Source organism: Vanellus vanellus (genome assembly GCF_965231255.1).
Source record: "Vanellus vanellus genome assembly, chromosome: 13".
Taxonomy (NCBI): domain Eukaryota; kingdom Metazoa; phylum Chordata; class Aves; order Charadriiformes; family Charadriidae; genus Vanellus; species Vanellus vanellus.
Genome location: NC_138918.1, coordinates 19,008,157 through 19,030,322, shown reverse-complemented (window position 1 = coordinate 19,030,322; position 22,166 = coordinate 19,008,157). Strand labels below are relative to the sequence as shown.

General features: G+C 43.4%; 1 protein-coding gene across 1 annotated transcript in view; it reads right to left on the bottom strand.

Annotated features, from left to right (window-relative positions):
- Positions 1 to 22,166, bottom strand: part of RANBP17 (RAN binding protein 17) — a gene marked incomplete at its 5' end in the record, with an annotated part of 160,550 nt that overhangs the window by 6,453 nt on the left and 131,931 nt on the right. Inside the window, 2 exons of the mRNA XM_082490223.1 lie at positions 1,143 to 1,241; positions 17,120 to 17,286. Coding sequence (XP_082346349.1) covers positions 1,143 to 1,241; positions 17,120 to 17,286 — 266 coding nt within the window. The remainder of the gene's footprint in view (positions 1 to 1,142; positions 1,242 to 17,119; positions 17,287 to 22,166) is intronic.

Here is a 22,166-nt window from a genome sequence, read left to right as displayed (position 1 = left end):
ACACTGAATTTGCCCTTATTCCCTCTCAATCATTTTAAAAGAACTGCTCTCTCTTATAGAGCTTGGATTTAAATCACAATAACACACCAAGAAGATGAATGACAGTGCTATTGGATATGGCTAAAATTGGATCCTTCAGCACAGGTGAATGATGAGACAGCGCTTCTCTTCTTGATATATTTTCTTCTTCTATTAGTTTCCTTCCATAGCTGGGATTTCAGTTTGAATTTTAATGTATGCGGTTGCTGCTAATCTTAGTGTCTTATTTTTTTCCAGCACCCTCTTATTGTATAGACAATTCATTCTCCAAAGCAGTAATACACTGAGGCTTGTGACTGCCCAAGAGATAAAGCAATTCAGAATAAAGTTAGAGCTAGCTCTGAAGTATGGCGAATACAACAGGTCAATATCTTCGGAAGCAATGCCTTGCCATACAAAAAATGCACACATTTAGATCCCCTCACATTCATTTACTCAGATGGTTTCCATTTCAGACAATATTGGCTCTATTAAGTCACCAGGGAAACATGATGGGTATATCCAAATTCATAGTTTCAGATTTTATTGAAAGGGCAAATTGCAGAGTATTTCCTGGTTTACAGAATCTGCCACAGACGCACACAATCCAAATTGCAATCAATGCCAGTACTTAAGTGGAAGCGCTCGAATAATACCCCCCCCTCCCCCCCGAAGGTAGTTGTTCCTGTGAAACCTTTCACAAAAAGGAATTGGTTAACTTATTTTCTAGGAAGCAATTTTTCTGATGTGATTTCCACAGTGTTCTTGTTTCATATTTCTATCTAAAAGCCAGGCGAGCTTGCATAACTTCTATTCCTGCTTAATTCTGAAAAGCGAAGAAGCCAAATTTATTAAAAAAAGGTTAATTATATACTTGCGTGATCTAAGGTTGGGTGTAAGATTTGGGGTAGAGGTTTGATAGGATTTTCTGTAAAATACCTACAGAGTCCATGAGCTGACCCCCACTCTCCGCTCCTAATGCGAGCGGTAAGGGAATGAGGTCCCAAGGAAAGAGATGGGGGATCTGAAGGGCAACAGGCAACTTTGTTCTATGGAAAATAATTATTATTTCAACTATTTGGGCACGTGGAGAGTGAATCTGGCGGAATTTCTTAAATACTCACTTTCTCGTTGAGAAGTATAAGTCCCAGCAGAGGTCTCGACACAGACCATTGGTTTCTGCAGTCTTCAAAAATGATGGTGTTCATTAGGATTGACATCATCTGAAAGAAAATTCAGACAGTTTCCATGAATATTGATACTGTGGTTATACTGTGATGTGGTGAGAAGAAAAAAAAAGAAAAAAAAAAAAAAAAAAAATCAGTGAAAACGTTTCTAACCATGCTGAAATCACCAAGATTTCACATGTGAGCACAGAATTACAAAAGTAATACTTCCAAACAAATATTTTGATAACCAAAACTATCAGGTGAAGAAAGTTAAAAAAAAATGAATGTCAAAGCTCGGCTCTAAAGGAAAAGTTAAAGTTTAAACAAACCTGAATTGAGATTTAGAGCTGTGTCAATTTAAGGTACCGGCTTCAACTTTACTACAGGGATTTGCCCCGTTGTCACACTACTTCTTGGAGAGCAATACATGTGCGACCAGCAATCTGTATTAGTTTCAGATGTATCCCTGGCTGCGCTTCAACATTCTGGTTTTCTCACACCCACCTTTCTTTGTGCATGACACTGCAAGGCACTTGGAGGGAGCACTCCCTGTTTTGTTTCAGAGAAAGCAAGGAGCCTGTCAATCTATACCTTTTCCACGGCAGTTACAAATCCAGCCTCTGACTTAAGACGTTTTACTTTACTTCTGTGACTTACTTTACGGGGCTCTACAGCAGGGATAAAGCCACTTCATCAACTTTATAAAGCACTGAGATCTATCAACTCCTACAATTAAGTTCCACTGGCACCCAAAGTGAAGGTACATAATTCACTTTGCGCGTTGGCCGGCACGTAACCAGAGCCTTCAGCTAATGCCACACGGAGCGTTCTTCCTCCGAGGCTTCTTCTGGTCTTGCTGTGCTCCTCTACCTCTCATGCGTGCAGCTAGGAGGGGTAGGACTTATTTAGGGATTGGCACAACTTTTGTAAAAAGAAATTATAAATAACTATAGAATCCGTTTAAAGATTAAACGCTCTGCGATATCCTCAAGATCCATTCGTCCAAAATGCCAAAGGCCACAACATATACGAACCTAAAAACATTACTCAGAGATTAACCAGAGTGAAAATTTGTAAAATGTCACCAGTAAATAGCTTGACTCGCATTTATAAAATATCTACACCCTAAAACCAAACATAGAAGAAGTAGAAAAATCATTAAAACCTTTCTTCTAGGCCAATGAACAGCTACGAGCAGGGTCTCCGGAGAGCTGCCACACTGCAAACTAGCCTGTAATAACTGACCAAGGCGAAGTCAAACAGCATGTTTCACTAAATGAAAAAGATGAATCCTAGCACTACAAATCACCTGCAACAGAGAGAGCCACAAATTATTTGAGCTTTCAAGTTAGGAACATACGGTCGGGCATGAGAAAGGCAAATTCTTCACCTGACTGCATGGTTTATATATCAGGCAAGCTATTTTTCATTACTCGTAGGACAAACCCAGTTCTATACTGCTTTGGAACTCATGCAAACAATTCAAAACCTCTGCACAAGCACTAAAAAGGGTTTGTTTTCCAAACATGAAGAATAATTACAACTTCTTATAATTCATTCATCGCCAGGTTTTCACCTCCGTAGCTTGCAACAGGGCCAGCTGTTAGGACAGGGGCGTTTTTTTAAGTAATTAAACAAACTTACTCGAGCTGTGATTTAGTCAGAGCACCATATTTCTTAGAAAAAGTGCTACATGTGTAGAAAGACTGTCAGTGTGATGTTTAACCTAAAAACGGCTTGCTCAGCGATAAGCTCACAACTGACCCAGAGGGAGAACTGCCAAACTCTTCGAACACCCCCAACTCTCTCAGCCTGTTCTCACAGCAGAGGGGCTCCAGCCCTCTGCTCATCTTCGTGGCCCTCCTCTGGGATCTGCTCCAACAGGTCCATGTCCTTCTTACGTTTCATTTAAGTTCACGAATTCTCTCTTTCTTTTCACATGATACAGAAGAGCTGCTTCCTACACAGACAAGTGACATCTCCCCCTTCCTCCTTCAGACCTCGCGTGATTTAACCCTGCTGTCACCAGGAGAAAGAGGGCGACCCAAGCAGGAAAGAATTTTGAGATGCTTGGCCCACAGCTCCATATCCACGCCCGTTTCTGTTGCTCCCCTGAGTTATTCAGGTCATGAAAGAACCGAAATCTTTAGGCTTCTGAAGGAGGCTCTGGCATAACATGCCTCCTTCTCCGTATTTCACTTGCCGACACACCTTTATTTGTATTTATGATGGCAACACATACAGAAATGATATCCGCAGTTTTCTGAACACCATCTCCTGGCCAGTAACACCCACAGACATGGCGGTGAGGGCCGTGACCCAGCCCGGCCCCGCTCGCCCCCGTCAGCTGGACCCAGGTACAGGAGCAAGCGCTCTGCAGCCAACAGCAGCAGCACCGTCCACGTTTTCATTTTGCTGCTTTGGAGAACTGCAGAGCATTTCCCAGATGTCAGTTACCTTCAAAGCGTGCCACTGAGCTACATCGGCATTACCATCCCATTTTACAGAGGGAACGACGTCTGCAAAGCCACAGCGATACGGACTGAGTCTGGGGCACCCCCTCAGCCATCACCCAGCCTTGCTCATACTGGTGCTGGAGACCTGCAGTCCCTCTTACTGGGCAGCAGAAGCAGCTGATGGGTTCAGGTGGACCTGCACGGATGTAGCACGCAGGGGACGGAGTGAAAGCCTTGCTACGGTACACCCGCCTTGCTCCACCTTTGCCAGAATTCTCATCAGCTAATTGGCGATCACAAAGCAACCCCGTGGCAAAACAGCATGGAGCTCAGAAGCAGAATTGATCAAACATACAGATTTTTTTGTTTGTTTGTTTCCTAGGTGAAAAATACCCTATTGGTAGAAACCAAAATATTTTGGTTTGGGGAAAATGACCTGTGGGATCCTGCCCCAGAGCCCCCGCAGTGCTGCGGGCTCAGACTCGGGCAGAAAACGAGGTCTCAAGGTGGGGAGAGAGACATTGAGAGACATTGAAAAGGCAGGGGGAGGGGGAACAGATATTCTATTTTCTGCTTAGTTCAAAACAGCAAGATTGCCTCTGTTCTCTTATCTTAAACACAGGGCATCGCTTTATCTGGTTCAATAATGTTTCTCCTGACACATTTGTTCTTTACGAAAGGAACTATTGACAGAACAGGCAAGAATAAAGAACTGTTCTTCCAATAAATTAATTCTTCAGAGCCTCTCTTCCTTCAGAGCCTCTTTCTTTCTTAGGAGGAGGAGGAAAATGTTGCTCAAGATAACCCTCATTATGAAAACTTTTTCTAAAGAAGCTGGAAAAGACGACGCCTTTCCATTAATAAGGCTTTTTTTTTGTTGCTCCATTGTATCAAAAGAGAGCACTTGCATCACTGCAGGTCCTGTAACTCATTTCTCTCTCCCACGTGTTGGGATGAAGATTTTACTTTGCTGCAACTGATCACATTTTAACACAAAGATCACTATGTTAACACCAGAGACAGCAGTATGTATTCCTTTACAAAAGATTTAGGAAGGTCTAAGAACATACACAGCCTTTAACCAAACACTTGCTGGTCAGAACGCCTCTTTTTTCCATACAGATCTGAAAAAGATTCAGATTTTCATTGTTTAGCACATGAAACTTGGTAGGTTTTTATAGGTCTCGCTTCAGACAGTCTGCTCTTAATTTAGGAGCTGTGATTACTAATTTAAATGTCCTTTGGAGCTCTCAGTTCTTTCATCATCAATTCTTCCCATATCAATAAATGGATCATCATTTACTAATAATATTGGAAGATTTAAATGCGCCAAGATTATTAAATACCTTAAATTTTAATTTGTTTTAAAATATTTATTTTACTAGAAAGCCTAACTTTCAGATTGATATTTTCCATGGTCAAAGCTAAAATTTCCAGATGAAATAAGAAAACCGAAGCCGTTATTAATTACAAAAGTGAGAACCAGCCCTTTATTCCTGAACTAAAAACATTTCACTGTCAGAAAGCGCAGATCAGTTGAGATGTGCAATATATAAGGGTTTGAGAATCGCGCGCCTTGTCCCCCTGCCTTATGAAACTACACCAGACTGACAAAGAGCTTGGAACAGTTGTGGGGAGCAGCAGAGGCGCGGGGGGGGGGGGGGGGGGGCTGGTGCTGTGGCCAGTGGGGACAGCCTCCACCTCCAGCACCCGACACCGGGCTACCTTCCACCCCAGCAGCTTTCCTCCTGGACACCCTCCCGGCTCTCTCCCGTCCTGCTGTGGAAGGAGGGATGGAGGGAGAGAGAGAAGAGAACATCAGCCAGGAAACATGGGCAGCCTGGGAAACCAGGCTCACACAACCCCAGAGGAGGCCATGAAGATGACCAGAGGGCTGGAGCCCCTCTGCTGGGAGGACAGGCTGAGAGAGTTGGGGGTGTTCAGCCTGGAGAAGAGAAGGCTCCGGGGAGACCTTAGAGCCCCTTCCAGTATCTGAAGGGGCTCCAGGAAAGATGGGGAGGGACTTTTTACAAGGGAGTGTAGTGACAGGATGAGGGGGAATGGCTTCAAACTGGAAGAGGGGAGATTCAGAATAGATATTATGAAAAATTTTTTCCCTGTGCAGGTGGTGAACCCGTGGCGCGGGTTGCCCCGAGAAGCTGTGGCTGCCCCATCCCTGGAGGTGTTCAAGGCCAGGTTGGACGGGGCTTGGAGCAACCTGGGCTGGTGGGAGGTGTCCCTGCCCAGGGCAGGGGGGTTGGAACGAGATGATCTTCAAGGTCCCTTCCAACCTAAACCACTCTGTGATTCTTTTCAGCAGCCCTTCTCCTCCGAGCCTCCGCAGCTTCCCACAGCCCAAGTTTTGCCTTCGGCCTATACGGGCCAGATTCCTCCAGATCTCCGTTCACGGAATACAGCGTTTCACCCAATTTATACGTACTTCCAATATATACATATAAATAAACATTAATAACTACCATTTCATGATCCCACAGCTGAAGCTTAAAGAAGCTGCAGGGATTATCGAGACTTAAGAAAACTGCAAGGGACACAATCTTCTATGTCAATTTGGAATAGTTCAATTGGGCCTGGCCATTTTGTTTCCTTTTATGAAAAATTGCTGGAAAAAGACCCCAATCCTGATTTCAGGACAAGGCACCCGGGTGACACGCTGCATACCATGAACTAGCATACGCCTGCATATGATTTAAGTGTCCATATCTTTCCCAGTTATGCGTTATATCCTGCCAGGAGATCCTTTGCTCCTCGTGTTCAGTAGGGACGGCAAAGACGGCTGTAGGTGTGAAAAAGGAATAGTTGCAGAGAGAGTGGAGCTTGGCATTTCCCTGCGTAGGTCTTTAGAACCGGCCAAAGGGCCATGAGCAATGGGCGATTTCGCTTGAGGTAGGTCCAAATCATAAGCCAGCAGAAATAATAATAAAATAAGATTGTACTAACTTGTGTCAGACCCGACTTTGCATCTGAAAGAGAAACATGAGCACATACTCAAAAGGATACATTTCGGATGACAGTTTAAGGCGAAAGAGAAGCACCTGCAATATGCCCATTAAATTTACTACACCAGATCTGCTGCAGTTTCTATTTTTTTCGCCGTTAAAATAACCGTCACATGTTAATAGTCCAACAACATAGACCAGTAGTGCAAAGTGGACTTTTCAAAGGTAAGGCTTACTTTTATCCCTTCCTACCCTTACCCAGTTGAGAGCCACCTTTCAAGCAGTCGACAGGATCACAAAGCAGATGTTGGCGCCGGGGGATCACCGCAGCACAGCTGGAGCACGGGCAGCAGCTCCATCCTGCACACCAGCTGTTTGCAGCGAACCATTTTGCCCTATCCTAGCATGGTTTTAAACAGTAATTATATCATCTTCCCTCTAATTTGAGGGCACGTTCTAACATGACAGAACATGTTGTTTTCCAATTGCAGCTGCATATGAATTTTTTGCGTGAAGGACTGATACTCGGTCCAGTCTCGCCTATCAGAACTGGGTCCGTCTGTCCTAAGGGAGACTGTGCTCCTGGATGAGCTGGCATCCATCATGGATGGATAAGAGACGCCAGCGGGCTGCTACAGACGCACCTATAGTAAAGCGGTAAGTCTGACGGGATGGAGCAGTTCTGCCTACTCTAAGGGTTGGCTACATTAAATACTGGAAGCGGAACAGTTAACTGCAGCAACGCTGAAGACGCCTGATGAATGAAATACCTCCTCTTTCTGCGGGAAGGAGGGGATACATTTCATTAATTATTACCTTCCAGGGTGTGCTGACTTGCTTCTGTCTGTGCTGAATTTCATGTAAACCCTCTGTTGAATGTCACGTACTCCTATGCTGCCTGAAGTGCTAGATTCTGTATTTGGGTATCTGGTGTAGCTGACAGATGTTTACAAACTCATGTACCTGCACAGCTCCTTTTTGCCTATCCATCTGTGCTCCCTGATAGCAAATTATTCCACCTCAGGCTGGAATAATTTAAGATTGTGACATCAACCCTTAATCTGCATTTTTGAGCTGGTAGCATTCAGAGATTTTCCATTACAGATACTAGAGTATCATTTTTAATTAACCTAAGCTGTTTACTTAAGATTCAGCCATTTCTAAACAAGCGGCTGTGACTATACAGCGTTACTGCTGTTTTTAAAGATGACAGACCCGTGATTAACCAGGACGTTTGGAATGTACAACTTGTCATAATTTGTAACACAAACTTCAAGTTGCTTTACTGCAGGAAAAGGCTGAGCTCTTTAAAAAACTTATAGAAAATTAATGCGCATTCCCCTCTGCTTTTAGCAGTAGGTGAAGAGGCAGCTAGGCTCGGTCTTTGTAAACCCAGTTAGTTCCATCTCAGAAGATGATCCTTAAGCATTTTTTCTAGTCCGCATGGTGACAGCCTTTCTTGCACTGTTAGCACTCTTATCTGAGAGGTGACGCAGGATGAAGTCGGTGTCTCCTACCTGCATCTCCAATCAAATGACTAATTACAGGTTATTTAATCCTCTTGGGAAGAGAGAACAGCAGTTTCACCTACACCAACGCCTTCCAGCAAGTCCATCCTCAGGAATGCAAATGGTCCTATCTCTAAACCTTTCAATCTTCTCCTTAACTGACACTAGGACTTGCAATGTGCATCATCTTTAAATTCCTCAAAGGAGACTCTTCTTGTCTCCAGCTCCCGAGGAATTCACCGGTGCCCTCCCTTGCATCAAGTGCTGGGAGTTGGTGGGCAAAAGCAGCTGGGGATTGTCAATGTTGCACCAGGATTTCAACACAGGAATTGGGATCTTTTCCAAAATCTCTATTACAGGAAAGCCTTCCAAAATGCCAGTCACGTGGGCAAGGAAGACAAGGTCAGAAAATGTGATTACTGGAAACAAAATCATTTAGTCTAAACCCAATCTGAGGCTAATCTCAAACTCAAATCTACAGAAATGTTCCAAAAATGTTAAAAGCTGCATATGGAGGGAAAGGCTGAGCACGAGATCAGCTCTAAATCCTTTGTCCAAGGAACTTCAAGGTACCTCACACCGTGCGGGCGTTTATCCCGGAGTCTGAACCAGCCTCGCACCGACACTGGGTGTACGCGTGCTCAGTGCCACCCTCGGGGACGCAACCCCCCACGCCACGGAGCAGGTCCTTAAGCTGGGCTCAAGCTCGCACTCACCTGCAGGTCAAGCCCAGCCCGGCGTGTGTCCCGTGATCCACCTGGCCTGGCAGCAACACCGAGAGATTTGTAGGGCTCTGTTACAAGAGGAGCCGTGACGCCGCTCGCAGCAGGCAGTTGGGATTCGCAGACAGCTCGAGCGGAGGCTCAAACCGGGTGGACGTCTGCCGGCAGCAGACCCAGGGGCATCCCCCCCCTCCCAGCAACAGTAACCAGTACTACAGAGCAAATTAGAGCCAGGGTAATTACTTTACCCGCGTTTACCTTAGTTTAGCACTGCCAAGGAGATGATCAGCAGGGAGAGAGGCAGGCTGGGCTTTTAAGGCACACCTTGAAGGAAATGAGAGCGTAAGAAACCCAGAAGCTTGGCTCCCACCACTGCTCAAGGATTGTCCATAAAACAAAGCGACCCCCTCTGCTCTACTGCAGCAAAGCAGCGCACTAGCATAGAACTTAAAAAGACTAATGCAAATATTAATTACCGATTGCTTAACCGATTTCAAACCTCTTCTGTTTTCAAACTGTTCACACATTGATTCTAATTTCTTCTGTGGAACAATTAGAAGTATTTTGGTTATCCTGATATGCTGTGCCGTAACCAAAGCTATGGCAAATAAACATAAAAGATAGATGATAAAGATGGTAATAAGCATATTGCTGCTGTGTCCCGAATAGTCACCAACACTTCTTAGTGAATATCATCTTTCACAACAACAGCAGCAAAGGATAAGAGCACAAGGCTATTTCATGCAGTCATCAAAACAAAATGCGCTGAATATTATATTTCATACTAAATACATTACCCTGGCAGTTTGACACTCAACATTTCAATAGATATTGCGTCTCTCTAACATTCTGCCTGAATTTCTGCAGATGGACTTTTAAGTATCAATGGAAGATTACTTTACTTGTCACGCTAAAAAGATTTTAAAGAATGGTTGCACACACTTCATTTTTAATTTTTTTTTTTTTTTAAAGGGAAACGAATCATGAATTCAGAAACATGGTTATACTGAAAGGTCAAATCCCATGTTGTGTAGCAGTCCTTTGTGTGTAGTACTCTTTCAACAGCTAAACTGTCTCGTTTCTGATGTGCCTCCAGTAGATTTGCTCCAGTTAACTAAGCTAACCTAAACTATGCTAAGAGAAGCTGAGATAAACTAACAGTGTTCCCAAATCTCATCAATCTGTTGCGATATTGGGACTTTTTAAAAACGCTTTTTATTTTATTTTTAAACTACACAGGTTCCTGGAGACATGTAAATACACAAGAATCTCAATTTTCAGAAAAAAAAAACCCAAACAAACAAATAAACACCAGGGGAAAAAAATATCCAACAAACTAAGTTTCTGGATCTCATGATTTGAGAAGACACCCTGAGCACACAAATGTCTCTCAGGCTCACAAACAACCAAAACCGACAGCAACGTATTAGCCAAGGAAAACCATGGATTTGGGGGTTCAATTCCAGAGTCCTGAAAACTGTAGATGTACCAAAGTTAAGTGGGACATATATTTAACGTCTGCCAGACCCTAGAAAGTTTTCGGCAACGAGCCAGCCCTCTTCACCTGAGGCACACCTCTGCCTCAGCTCAGAAGGAACGCTGACTGGGTCAGAGCGCCGCAGCAACTGCCTCGTCAAACACTGCGTCTCTGGACGCGCATCACCTCATCCGCTGAAAGCTTCGACGGACCACTGCCATCATAGCCAGCAACAATTAAGCATCCTCATAAACCGCTGCTATTCTAGAATTTTACATTTTATTTTTTTTTTTTTTTTTTTTTAAAAGGGGGAAGGGGAGGGTGTTTGTTCACCGAGAGCGAGTTTCATTATTCACACGGCAAATCTGCCAGTAGCAGATCACGGAATGGATTGTTACCTTTCCCTATCCATTTTGTAAAGATATTGCTTTCTTTCCAGACTGCAAGCATCACTTCTAACCGGATTTTGAATTATAATGTGAACTTTACAAAATTATTGGCGCTATTCATATCGCTAGTTAGATTCTACGGAATGGCAATATTTTTTTGCCCTTCCCCAAACCAGCACCCCTCAGTGTTTTATATAAAAGAACCAAGGCCAGCAGAAATCGAACACTTCCAAGTAATGTAAAGTATTACATTGCACTGGGTAAACAAGGAATAAAACATTTTTATACTTCTCCTTAAACTTATTTGCTTTTTTGAAAACATTTATGCAGCGCAGAAGACACGAGGTTATTGAGAAATACAGCCAGTTCCTCTTCTTTAATTGAAACATTTATGCTTTATGTTCCGCTAGAAAAAGCAACGAGCAGTAATAATGCAAGATAAATATACAAGAAACTTATAGATACGATTGTAAAACAACATCATCCTAATGTTTTCATTTAATTACCCTGAAATGTATTCTATTTAATATTCATTACTCAAAAGCCAATTTAAAAGAGAAAGAGGTGAAGGGACTTATTCAGAGAGACGGACTGTCATTCACTGCAATAGTTATCTAATATACAGAAGTTAATAAAGCAGATTAATCTACAAGTCCCTTTAAGCCATCACTGAGTTTAGAACAACTGCCTCTTTGACCTCTAACCCTCCCGCTGTGCACCAGTAGCAGGTGCCAGCTGCACCGCATCCACCGCTGAGGCCGGTTCGGGCAAAGCCTTTTCTTGCTTCATTTCTGACCAGCAGCTGACCCTGTAAGGAAGGATGGTTTCATGTGCTGGCCTAAAGGCTACATAAACCAGTAAGCGATAAACAAAAGCATACACGCACCAGCTGCCTGGCCCGAGGGCGCGCATCCAACACTGACACCTCTAGCGGTTTGCGCGGCGAGCCCCGCCGCCCCTTTTTTGTTTCCACGCATGAATTCTGCACAATACTTGTTACTTTGCGGAACTAAACTTCTCTCCGTCCCCAGACCCGTTTGTGTGAGGTATGGCACAGCTTGGATGATTACGAGGAGCTTCCCCATTTGATTTAGCACCATTATTAAGAGCGTGAAATCTTCGGATACATCACTAATGATGATGTATTTTAACATTAAAAGTCTTAAAATTGAATTACTCCATTCACATGACAACGAATCACAACAAGGCTTTAAACAAAGCAGAATTAGAGAAGACACTAAGCTCATTAATATTTTTTGATTTCTTAATTGACAGCACTCACGCAGTGATAGCTATACGTTCAGCAACGTACTCGAGACCGGGGCTGCTGCTGCCCTTATACACGTGCAGCAAGAAGTACGTATAAAAGAGAAGCAACCATATTTTTCATTAAGATAAGATGGCTTTGACATAGTTATTTTGCTGATACAAATTACACAACCGCAAAAACAATCAGAGTAATGATTAAATGCAGTTATGTACATGGGAGACTACTAGTGCAAATGTTAACATATTTAAATGGGTTCCCTTCATTAAAAAAATTATATATGATATTAAACCATCAATCAAATCAAAACACTAGAGTCTAAACGTATTGTCGCTGGTTAAAATAAATGACTTTGAGACCGAATTTTGGCTCACTCAATATGGTGCCTTTTCTGTTGCTTAGCCACCCGAGTCTCTGCTGGCTTGGGCTACAGCTGGTCTATCTCCATCCCTTTCAATTAATAAAGAAAGTTATGATAGTATTGGATAACATTTTCAAATTGTGCTAAGAGGCTGAAAACAGATGTCCCAGCGTACATCCCTCTCACTGCTGTATCAAACCTTTCAAGGCTCAAGCTGGCAAATGCCGAGCGCTGGGCCTGATTCAGCTGAGCCTTTCAGCACATTTCATTTCAAACATCAGAACAATCGCACCTGTGGGTTTGATCTGCTCTTAAAATTCAGCATATGCTCACATATGTGGCTCGAGGTGCTCAGGTACTCAACACCTTGCACAACTGCCCTCTGTCAGTACAATTCGGGCTTCTTTTTGGGATGCGCTTACATGCAAGTGCTTCTGCACGGGCCACGAAGCACGCGTTATAAACACATCTTGTCTTTGTGCTTTTATTTCAATTACTGTGCATAACTCCACCCTAGCTGTATACGGCAGCGAGGTTTAGCTGAAAAGCAAAAACATCGCTGATTTTACTACATAAAAGGGAAAAAAGGATACTAATAATTCATAATACGTTTTTATTTTAGTAATGCCACTTGATTTCTCACAGCAACTGGCATCTTTACTTTCTGGTTTCCATTTGCTACGCAGTGCTGCTGTGCTGCTTCACTCAGTGCGCTCAGCTCCGACGAGCAGCCTGGTGAGGTTCTACCTGTCACCATTAAGCCCTGTGTCCCCATTACTGCAGTACCGCCCACCCCATCCTCGCTCCCTTTCCAGCACGCCCATGCTCACCATCACCCACGTGCTCAAAGTTCTTTGGTCACCCACGTACCTTCCCATCCACCTACCGCAACACTCCTTTCCCAGCGATCCCTCTCCAGCCCATGGACCCCACCGCACTCCCCCACGGCAATAACCCCCAGTGCTCCCCACGTCACCGCCGCTTTTGCCCACCATTTGCCTCCAGAAACACTGAACCCTCCAAAGGGCTCCGCACTGGCACAACCCCCCCTACAGCCGCCCAGCCCTAAAACAACGGCCCACCAGACCCGTCCCCTGGGCTGAGAAGCAGAGTGTAACTGCCAGCAGCCAGCCGGCCCAACGGCTGGCCAGGAGGCACGTGGCTTCTGGTTGCCGGCTGGCTGTGCCGCAGAGGGAGGCAGTGCCAACAGCACTCATCACTGCTCCCACACCAACCTGACAGAGAGGGCTTCAGCCGCACACCGCGTCTTGGCGCGGGCACCGTGCAGATCTCATCCAAACAGTGGTACAAACTTACCAAAACCCCCTCTTTATCCTTATCCACACAGTCCTCCCCAAAACAATGCATAGGATGCAATCACCATGCGACACCCCCCTCCTTCGGTACCCCTCCACCCAATGCACCTCACCAAGAAAAGCCCAGGAATGGAAGCGAACAATGTCACTGAAATCCTGTTTCTATTCAATCAACCAACCTTGTACCCACTTCCACATCCAGCACAGAATTATTTCAACGATGGCCACGCAACTTATCGCGCGTGGCTCTTAAGAACATTTGTCAGAACTACAGGTGAAAGATGCCACAAAACTGATGGATTTTTGGAAAGAACTAACATGAATAGTACTTTACCATACCAAAAATTGAACTAAGAGCCCAACGTGTACAATTCAGCAAGATAAGCATTAAGAGAAGAGAAAGGCAGCATCTTCAAACCAAAAATTACACTGTCATTTATTAAATGGAGCAAACACTGGCTTCACCTGTCAATCCTGGAATAACAGCATAGGAAAGGAGGAGCCTTTTAAAATTATTTATTAAAGCGCTCATAACACAATGTAATGTAACAGCAATAGTTGAATGTAATAAACTTAATACCGCTTTCTATCCATTTATCTCAAATTACTTTACACATGTTAATTCAGTTTAGTTGTAAGACACCATCATGAAGCAGTCGTTTGCAGTTTAAGCTCAGACGAAGCAGCTCGCCCGGGGGAACAAAGCCCACGGCACAGCCAAAGCAGGGCCAAAGCCAACAGCCACTCTAAAAGGATGCCGTAACTCACACCTAAACATTAAGAAGTTGCTTCGCTTCCACGTTTTCTATTGCTCCTGTCTTTGTATAGTCACACCTACATATTAAAAAAATAGACCTGCGATGGGACACACGTAAGCAAACAACATAAGAATTAATAGGTTTTAATTATACAACTGTGCTACTCTGGAGGCTGAAGGGGATGAAAGCCCCGCTCATGGATGTACGCCTAGTGACCGAACTGCACTCAGGTGCTGAACACCTAATCGTGGGAGAGCACCTGGGCAGAAGAGCGATGAAACGACCCCAGGATGTTTCAGTGCTGCTGAGGAACAGCAACGTGCCTTTGGTGTCCCCCACCAGCAGCCCCCGCTACCGCTCCCGGGCTGCCCCCCATCCCTGCAGACCTGCCCTGGTGCCCGTCCTGAGGAGAGCCCACGTCTCAGAGAGAGCCCACGTTCAGCCCTGAGGTGGGCTGTTCCTCCGGTGCTGCCGGAAATTTTAATTATCCAGCTACTTCCAGAGATCCAACTTGGAAGAAAGGTTCTAACTAGTAAATAATTGCAGTTATCATTGCATCAGTTTAGTTTAAAGAGCTGACAAACCTCTCTAAACTCAAAGCACAATTAGTCATTAGGGTCTAGTTTTTCAGCACTGTTAAGCAATTTGTAACCCATTCCTTTTAATAGGGTTATGCATTACTTAACCGACACAGATGTCTTGAAAACTGAAACCGCTGGTTATGAAGCAGCAACCTTGTTCATTAGCTTCCATGATAGGCAAATCATCTATAAAACCCGTGTTTAATGGCCAGCCGATGAATAATCAATGTCTCACTTTTCATCTGAGTGTGAAAGCGAGAATAATCTAATACACCGTCCCGCCGGTAAAACGCGAGGCCTTGGGTTCCGTTTCTATTCGGGGCTGATTTATCACCCAATGGAAACCTGATGTAAACATATGATCAATGAGTCCCATCATTGCTGATAATAACCCCCAACCGGCCCACTCCCTCATCTCAAAAGCCATCCCTTTAGGCTATTAGTTTCGTCCAGCTAATCCTCTCTACTATTTCTGCCTGCTGCTTTTACCTTGGCCATCCGTTCAGTCCAGCAGACTCAGAAGTAATTTTATACGCAGCAGAGAGCGGGTGGAATTGATTTTTCACTCAGTGCTCAGTTCCCATCTGAATAATTATCAATTTTACAGCCTCATAAAGGGAAGAGTCAAAATTTCAAATCAATTCAAAAGAGCTTCTGAGACTACAGAAACTGTGCATGAGAATAAAGGTCAAAGTTGTCAGTGACCTCGGGAGATGATGTCAGATATTAGTACACTGAGTAGTTGACATCAGAGGCACTCAATATGATATGACTAGTGCTAATGCAAATCATATTTATGCTGACTACTGGAGACCAGCCATTAATATTTAAAAGAGTACGTGAAAGCCTGCATTCAAAATAAATATAACGTGTTCTGCAGAATCTGAAGTTAATAAAGACAGATCACCGCCTAGTCGTATGCCGTGAAGTGAAAGATTACTGCGTATTAACAGACAAAGTATTACATCAAGATTGCCACAAACGCAGGAGAGTCCAGAGCCCGAGTTGCCGTTCTGCCCTTTACGTTCAGATCCTCGCAGGCAGGGTACGACACCCAGCAATCTGACCTACCCCCACGCCGACTTCATTGCTAGTTTCCATGAAAGCCCTACCAGGCAAGTAAAACACAAGAACTTGTAATACGACACGGGAATCATCATATTCTGATAATGATGTCGATAATAAACATCATTAATGTTCTCACAATATGCTATATACTGCCGGGAATGTATCAGCTACCATTAGTTACTTTTCACCTCCAATTAGAACAGTAAACAAATGACAACAATAACTGTGGTGACTGTATGCCAGTTTTTTTCTCCAAATGACAGTGTACCTGTTAGGGAAACACAAAGACAACCAGACTAGTCACTTGCATTTCGTTAATAACTTCTGTTTTCATTTAAAGTCTCCAGACCTGTGAAACACGTTTCCTGAAACCGCATCTTTGCAACAGCATTAGGAATCTAGAGATCCTTGTAAATATGCATTTTCAACTAGTTTAATTAGATTTTAAGGGAATGTGGAATGGAGCAAAAGTGGAGGTACGTAGCGATGAACATCCTGATCTCCCCATAATGTACGTGGGCTGCCAGAAACCTGATGGAGCAGCGAAGGGGAAATCTCTCCTAAGCGCTGCAGCGGCCACTTCCTTTTCAGAAGCATGAGATTTAATTTCTATTGTATTTACTTTTAACAGAAAAAATCCCACTGAGTCAACTACTGCAAAATAAAATACTCAAACGCAATAGCATACAGCCATTCAACTTACACATTTCATTACCAAAATGCGTGGTTCAATGCCAGAATTTGTTCTTCTCCTGCTTAAAATACTTCAGAGAGCTTTCCTTCCCATTTGTCTATAGAAACGTATCAATGACCTTACACACCTCCTTTTACGAGCAAAAATGAAACACCAAGTTTTAAGATACTGTACAGCCCAATATAGTAGCTATGCTTTCCAGCATGACAAAAAATACCTTCATTCTTTGGTTGTCGTGAGAACACGGCTGAAGCTACTCAGGGTTGCACACCAGCGTGGGGAGGTTGGCTCTGTTACTGAATAGCCAATGCTACCCACAAAAAAATCAGGCAAATTCAGAAATGTAATAATACCCCATAGAAAAGACTGCCAATTCACCTGCTGAAGAACTTCTGGGTTCTGCTGCATGAAATGAAGCAATCTCTGTCCATCCTGCGACATCTCTCTACGCCTTAGAGCCTTCTTGCCTTCTTTAGCCAGGTGCTTGAAGAGGTAGGTGACAATGTAGTCTAAACTGGCGCAACAGCTGGAGGAGACAATTGTATCTGTGTAAAAAATGAAACAGTTTTGAAATTGTTTCCATAAAAGAATAATTAATAATGACATTTTATAGTGCTTGGAGAGCTCAACTTTAATAATCTCTTTGACATTAGGCTAATCGATACATCGACAAGTCTATTTTTGATACATGAGCTGACGAGCTTTGAAGACTGCTTTTATTAACATACAGAGCTATTAAACTTTTGCTTTTGAGTAACTGGATAGCTCCATGTACTAAAAATCCTACGAACTCCAGTGAACTCCATTCACTCCTGTATGAATGCTGCTGCCCCTCTGCGTACTGGAAAGCGCAGGATGAGGGTGGAAATTTTACTGGTATTCGGTTTCACATTCAGAAGGCTCCAGATTCCTGGAAACTTAAGTTCTGTTTCCATCTGCTTACTGAAAAGACAAAGTTTAATCGAGTAGAGCTGTTGCTTGGGTTTTTCTCAAGTAGTATTTTGCGATGTTTCTCTGTCCCAAATAGCTTCCAATCAACGTCAGGTGGCAAACAATGAACAAGCGCCATTAAAGGGTGATCACAGAACAGCCAGTTAGTCATTTTGCTCAACAACTAATAATTCAAGCAGGTTAAAGTACATTAAACGTGGCTGGCAACTACAGAGCAGCAGTCACTAACAAATACTTCACAAATATCCCCAAACCTGAAAGTAATGACAGCAAAGGAGGATGCTGTTGAAAAGCAGAAGCAAAAACCACTTTGTATCTTTACTTTAAGAGCTTAAACCCATCTGCCCTGTAGATATGCCTGTCTGCTTTCTGTAGGGTATCTTGTGGCTAGGTGTTGCCTGCCTTGCCGCTGCTGGGCGGGTCGGTGGCCCCCAGGCATGCTCCTCCTGCCTGCCCCTGGAACGCAGCGGTGCCCAGCGGCTCTCTGCCCCAGGCTGCCCCCCGCCATGCTCCGTGGTGTCCCCAAGCCCAGTGGCCACACGTACACCTGTGCCGGCCCCGCTCCGGCCCTGCAGCCAGGGCCACGGGTTTAAACAGCCGCCGGCTCCTCACGACACCAACCCGGCAAAGCTCCTCGGACGCAGGCAGCGGTTTAACCTGCGGGGTGCAAGGGTCCTCTCCCCAGTGTCAAACACCAGATCCAACCCGGTGCAGCATCCAGCGCTCTCTCCTGTCGCCACTGACTTCAGCTAGACCTTGCCTTGGCCCTTCGTAGTTCACGGTGTTTATTTTAGATGGGCCACTGGAGTAAGGGATGTGTGGGGGTTGCAAAAGGAATTAAACTATTAAAATGCTCATTCTGAGGGAAAAGGGATTAGAAGGATCCAATTAAATGTACCTTGAATTCTTTAAACTATGCTAATTTGGAGGCCTGCCAAGCTTGCAGTGTTCATTTAAACACATCCCTCTAGACAGGGAAGTATTTTGATCTGTGTCTGTTTAACTCCTTAAGCTCTGTGCTGACACTATTAACCCTTCGCCATCTAAAAACTAATTGTATTTTGCTGAGTCTTTTGAAGTAAACACATGTACAAGCAGAGAAGATACAAATGGTCTCCTAAGACTCGATCCTGCAAAGCAAGCAGCTGACTGCGCAGCAGGCGTGAGAGCCATCTAACAGCTCACAGAAACGAGCCGGAGCATCTCCACTCCATCGTCACTGGACCAGTGGGCTTCTAGGATGGAATTCAACAGGGCAGGAGCTTAAGACACATTGTGGGAACAAAGCTGAGTTCGAAGCTACGAGTCTCGCCAAAGTAAAGACTGCAGAATCCGGCACTCATCATGTTCTCAACCAAAACAGTCCTGCATATCAACTAGAAATGCAATTCGTGGTGGAATTGAATCACCATCAATAACAACAAGTGAGAGATTTGAAAATACATATTTCATAGGAAGGCTCTGCTGTATTTCTAAACCAGTGCTTAACTCTATTTCTTTTTAAATTGAATAACACAAAGTAAATCACTATCATCAGTTTACAAAACAGCACTAGTTCTAAACATGCTGATACTGTACAAGTAGATATTTTACATTCGACAGTAAGTGATTTTAGCAGGACAGCAGACAGGTCTATGCTATCATTTGCTCATGAGAATCTGATATGAGTGTTAAGAGCTACTTAAATTTGCCTATAACTATATATCAAATATGCTTCCCTGTGCTCATTTTTCCTTTTGATTGCAAGGATATAACAGACAGGGAGCGTCAAGCAAACTCCCTTGAATGACTCTTCTGGGCATGTGGAACCTTGTGCTGGAGCAGAATAGTGTTCTCACTAAATCTCAGCGAGACAAGCCAGCCGACTGAACGAACAGAACAAACGACAAGGTGCTACCAGTTCTGAGCTACGGGCAGAAGAAACGGCTGGAGAAGACCAAATAAGGATAGAATAATAAAAGAAACTGAGATAAAAGCTTGGGATAACCAGGAAAAATGCAGTCAAACCACATTTCTCGTTTCTGGTCAGCTCAGCTCTGTCTTCTGTGAACTAATCATTTGGATGACGAAGGGAGCAGGCCATGGTTACAGCAAACGCCAAAACCAATGCTGACACGGGTGTCAGCAGGGATGCAGTGACAGTTCCGTAGTCCTGCCAAACAAACCTGAGCTCTCCGGACGTACCTGCTGGTGCGGCAGGGCACAAGGATGTCGACTCTGGCATCAGTCACCACCACATTCACCTACATCTTTTGATTTCTTCTTGGCCAGTATGCATTCATTTCATGTGCTGGGGGCTAACTTTACATGCGCTTTTTTATTATCTGCGGGTTTTTCCCCTTACGCAGGGAATTCCAATCAGACATTAGCTCAAGGAACTGGAAGTTGAGCACGTACGTTAGAATGGGTTCTATTATTTTAAAAAAGCCAACAACCCCCTCGGCCGACTCGAGGATGCCTTTCGGTCTCAACAATATGACAGCACGCCGAGGGGGAATTATTTTTCAACAGTTTAAGGACATTGCTGAATCTCTGCAAATTAAAAGATTTTGTTTTGTTTTTCACATAAAGGCAAGGAGAGGGAATTAAGTGGTATTTTCCCTGTCCATCAATTGCTTACAGTTCAATACTGGCATTATTTGCCTTTGAGACTAAACCTGGAAAGTAAATGGATTTAGCAATTTAACATCTAAATTAGGCAGCAAGACAGAAAAAATGTTTTACTTTTTCCTCAATGAATAGCATACCGTACTATTAATCATAGGAGAATTAGAAAAGCTTTGCAGAGATTAGTGACAACATGCCAGGCAGACTACATTAAAAGGCTCTGATCCACCGAGTCAGCTGTGAAAAAGCCAGGTAAACACTTTAGAAGAGAACTATTGGAGTGTTTATCCTCGCAATAAAAGCTTAGATGAGGGCTTCCATTATAGCTGATTTACAGCTAGGGGCTTCTGAAGGAATACATATTCTTTCACAGTGTTTATAAAGCCTCGAATCAAGCAAGGTATTTACTCAGCAACAGAACGAACACTCCTCAGAAATAAGGATTTGGGGAATGTTTATCTTATCCTACAGCTGACAACAATGAGAGTCTCAAAGGTTTCACGTACGTAAAAGGGAGTAGAGAAAAAAGTCAGATACTTTTTTTCTTCCGTGAAAGAGAAGTGATCTCCTGGTATTTAATTTTTAAAATAAAAAGACAGCTATTTCATTTTTATAAACATTTCTGAAAATGACTAGTATGTTCTAATCAGTTTAAAACACAATTCCCCCTCAGACGGCTTATAGCCCTGAGCCCTACTATTCTGAGATGTTCCTGTGGCACTGATAGAATTCAGTGAAAAAGGCAATGCTTGGATCTACTTACCCGCTTTCCAAAGACAGAAGATGTATGCGACCAAGTAACACACAAGAAATAAATTTGTATTTCACTGTCTGACAATTGGTAATGCCCCAAATATCAAAATTTTAAACGGGATAAGCCATTTGGAAGGACGACACTTGAGAAAATGCAGTGACAGGTAACTAACTCTTGAGATGATTAAAAATAAATAAATTAACATTAAGAGCTATAAATTGACCGAGGAATAGTTCCTCTGGACATGTCATCATGGAAAATTGGAAAATTATTCAGTTCACTACCAAAATAAACCTTCTTGAACACAAATGAGGAATTTAAACGCTGACATCAATATCGGTTCTTGATATATGCAGTATTAAGAAGAATGATATGAAGGAAAAATAATCACTTTATCATTTCAACATGAAAGGTTAAAAAAAAAAAAAAAAAAGCATTTTCCAGCTGACTAATCATGGAAAGTAAGTATTACTTTTAATGTGCAAGAGAGATTAGGGGCTGCCCAGGCATTTAGACAGAATAAAAAATTGTTCTGGAAAGCTAGAGAACACAAGTGGGAAATGTAGGAAAAATACCAGTGGGATCCCAGAAGGGGTGGCAGAAACCAAATGGGAGCATCCTCCAAGTCCAACCTCCTGCCCAAAACAGGGTCAACATCAGACAGCTTCCTTAGGACCTTGTCCAGTGTCTGGGAATATCTCCAAGGACGGAGATTCTGCACCCAATCTGGGCAACATGGAAGCAGCCAGGCCTTACTAAGAGACAGACAGATTTCTAAGGCTCTAAATTCTAATTCTCTACGGCTGAAAAACTACTTGAGTTTGGAGGACTCAAGAGTAAAGAAAGAAAAAAACCGAACATGAAAGTGAGCGTAATAGCTTTTGATGGACTGCGTCAAGCCTTCAGTGAAGTCGAGTGAAATTTAAAAATTCCTACACGCTTTGTTTTAGTCTCGTATGTTTGTATTTATTTTAGGTACTTTAAGGACCTTAAGATGAATGGAAGGAGACCATTGGCTAAGCAAATCTATGGTTTATGAAAGGTGAAAAAAGTCAGCTGTTAAAATTTTTGTTGATACTTTTCTCAGCAGAATTATCAGCAATTCCACCAAAT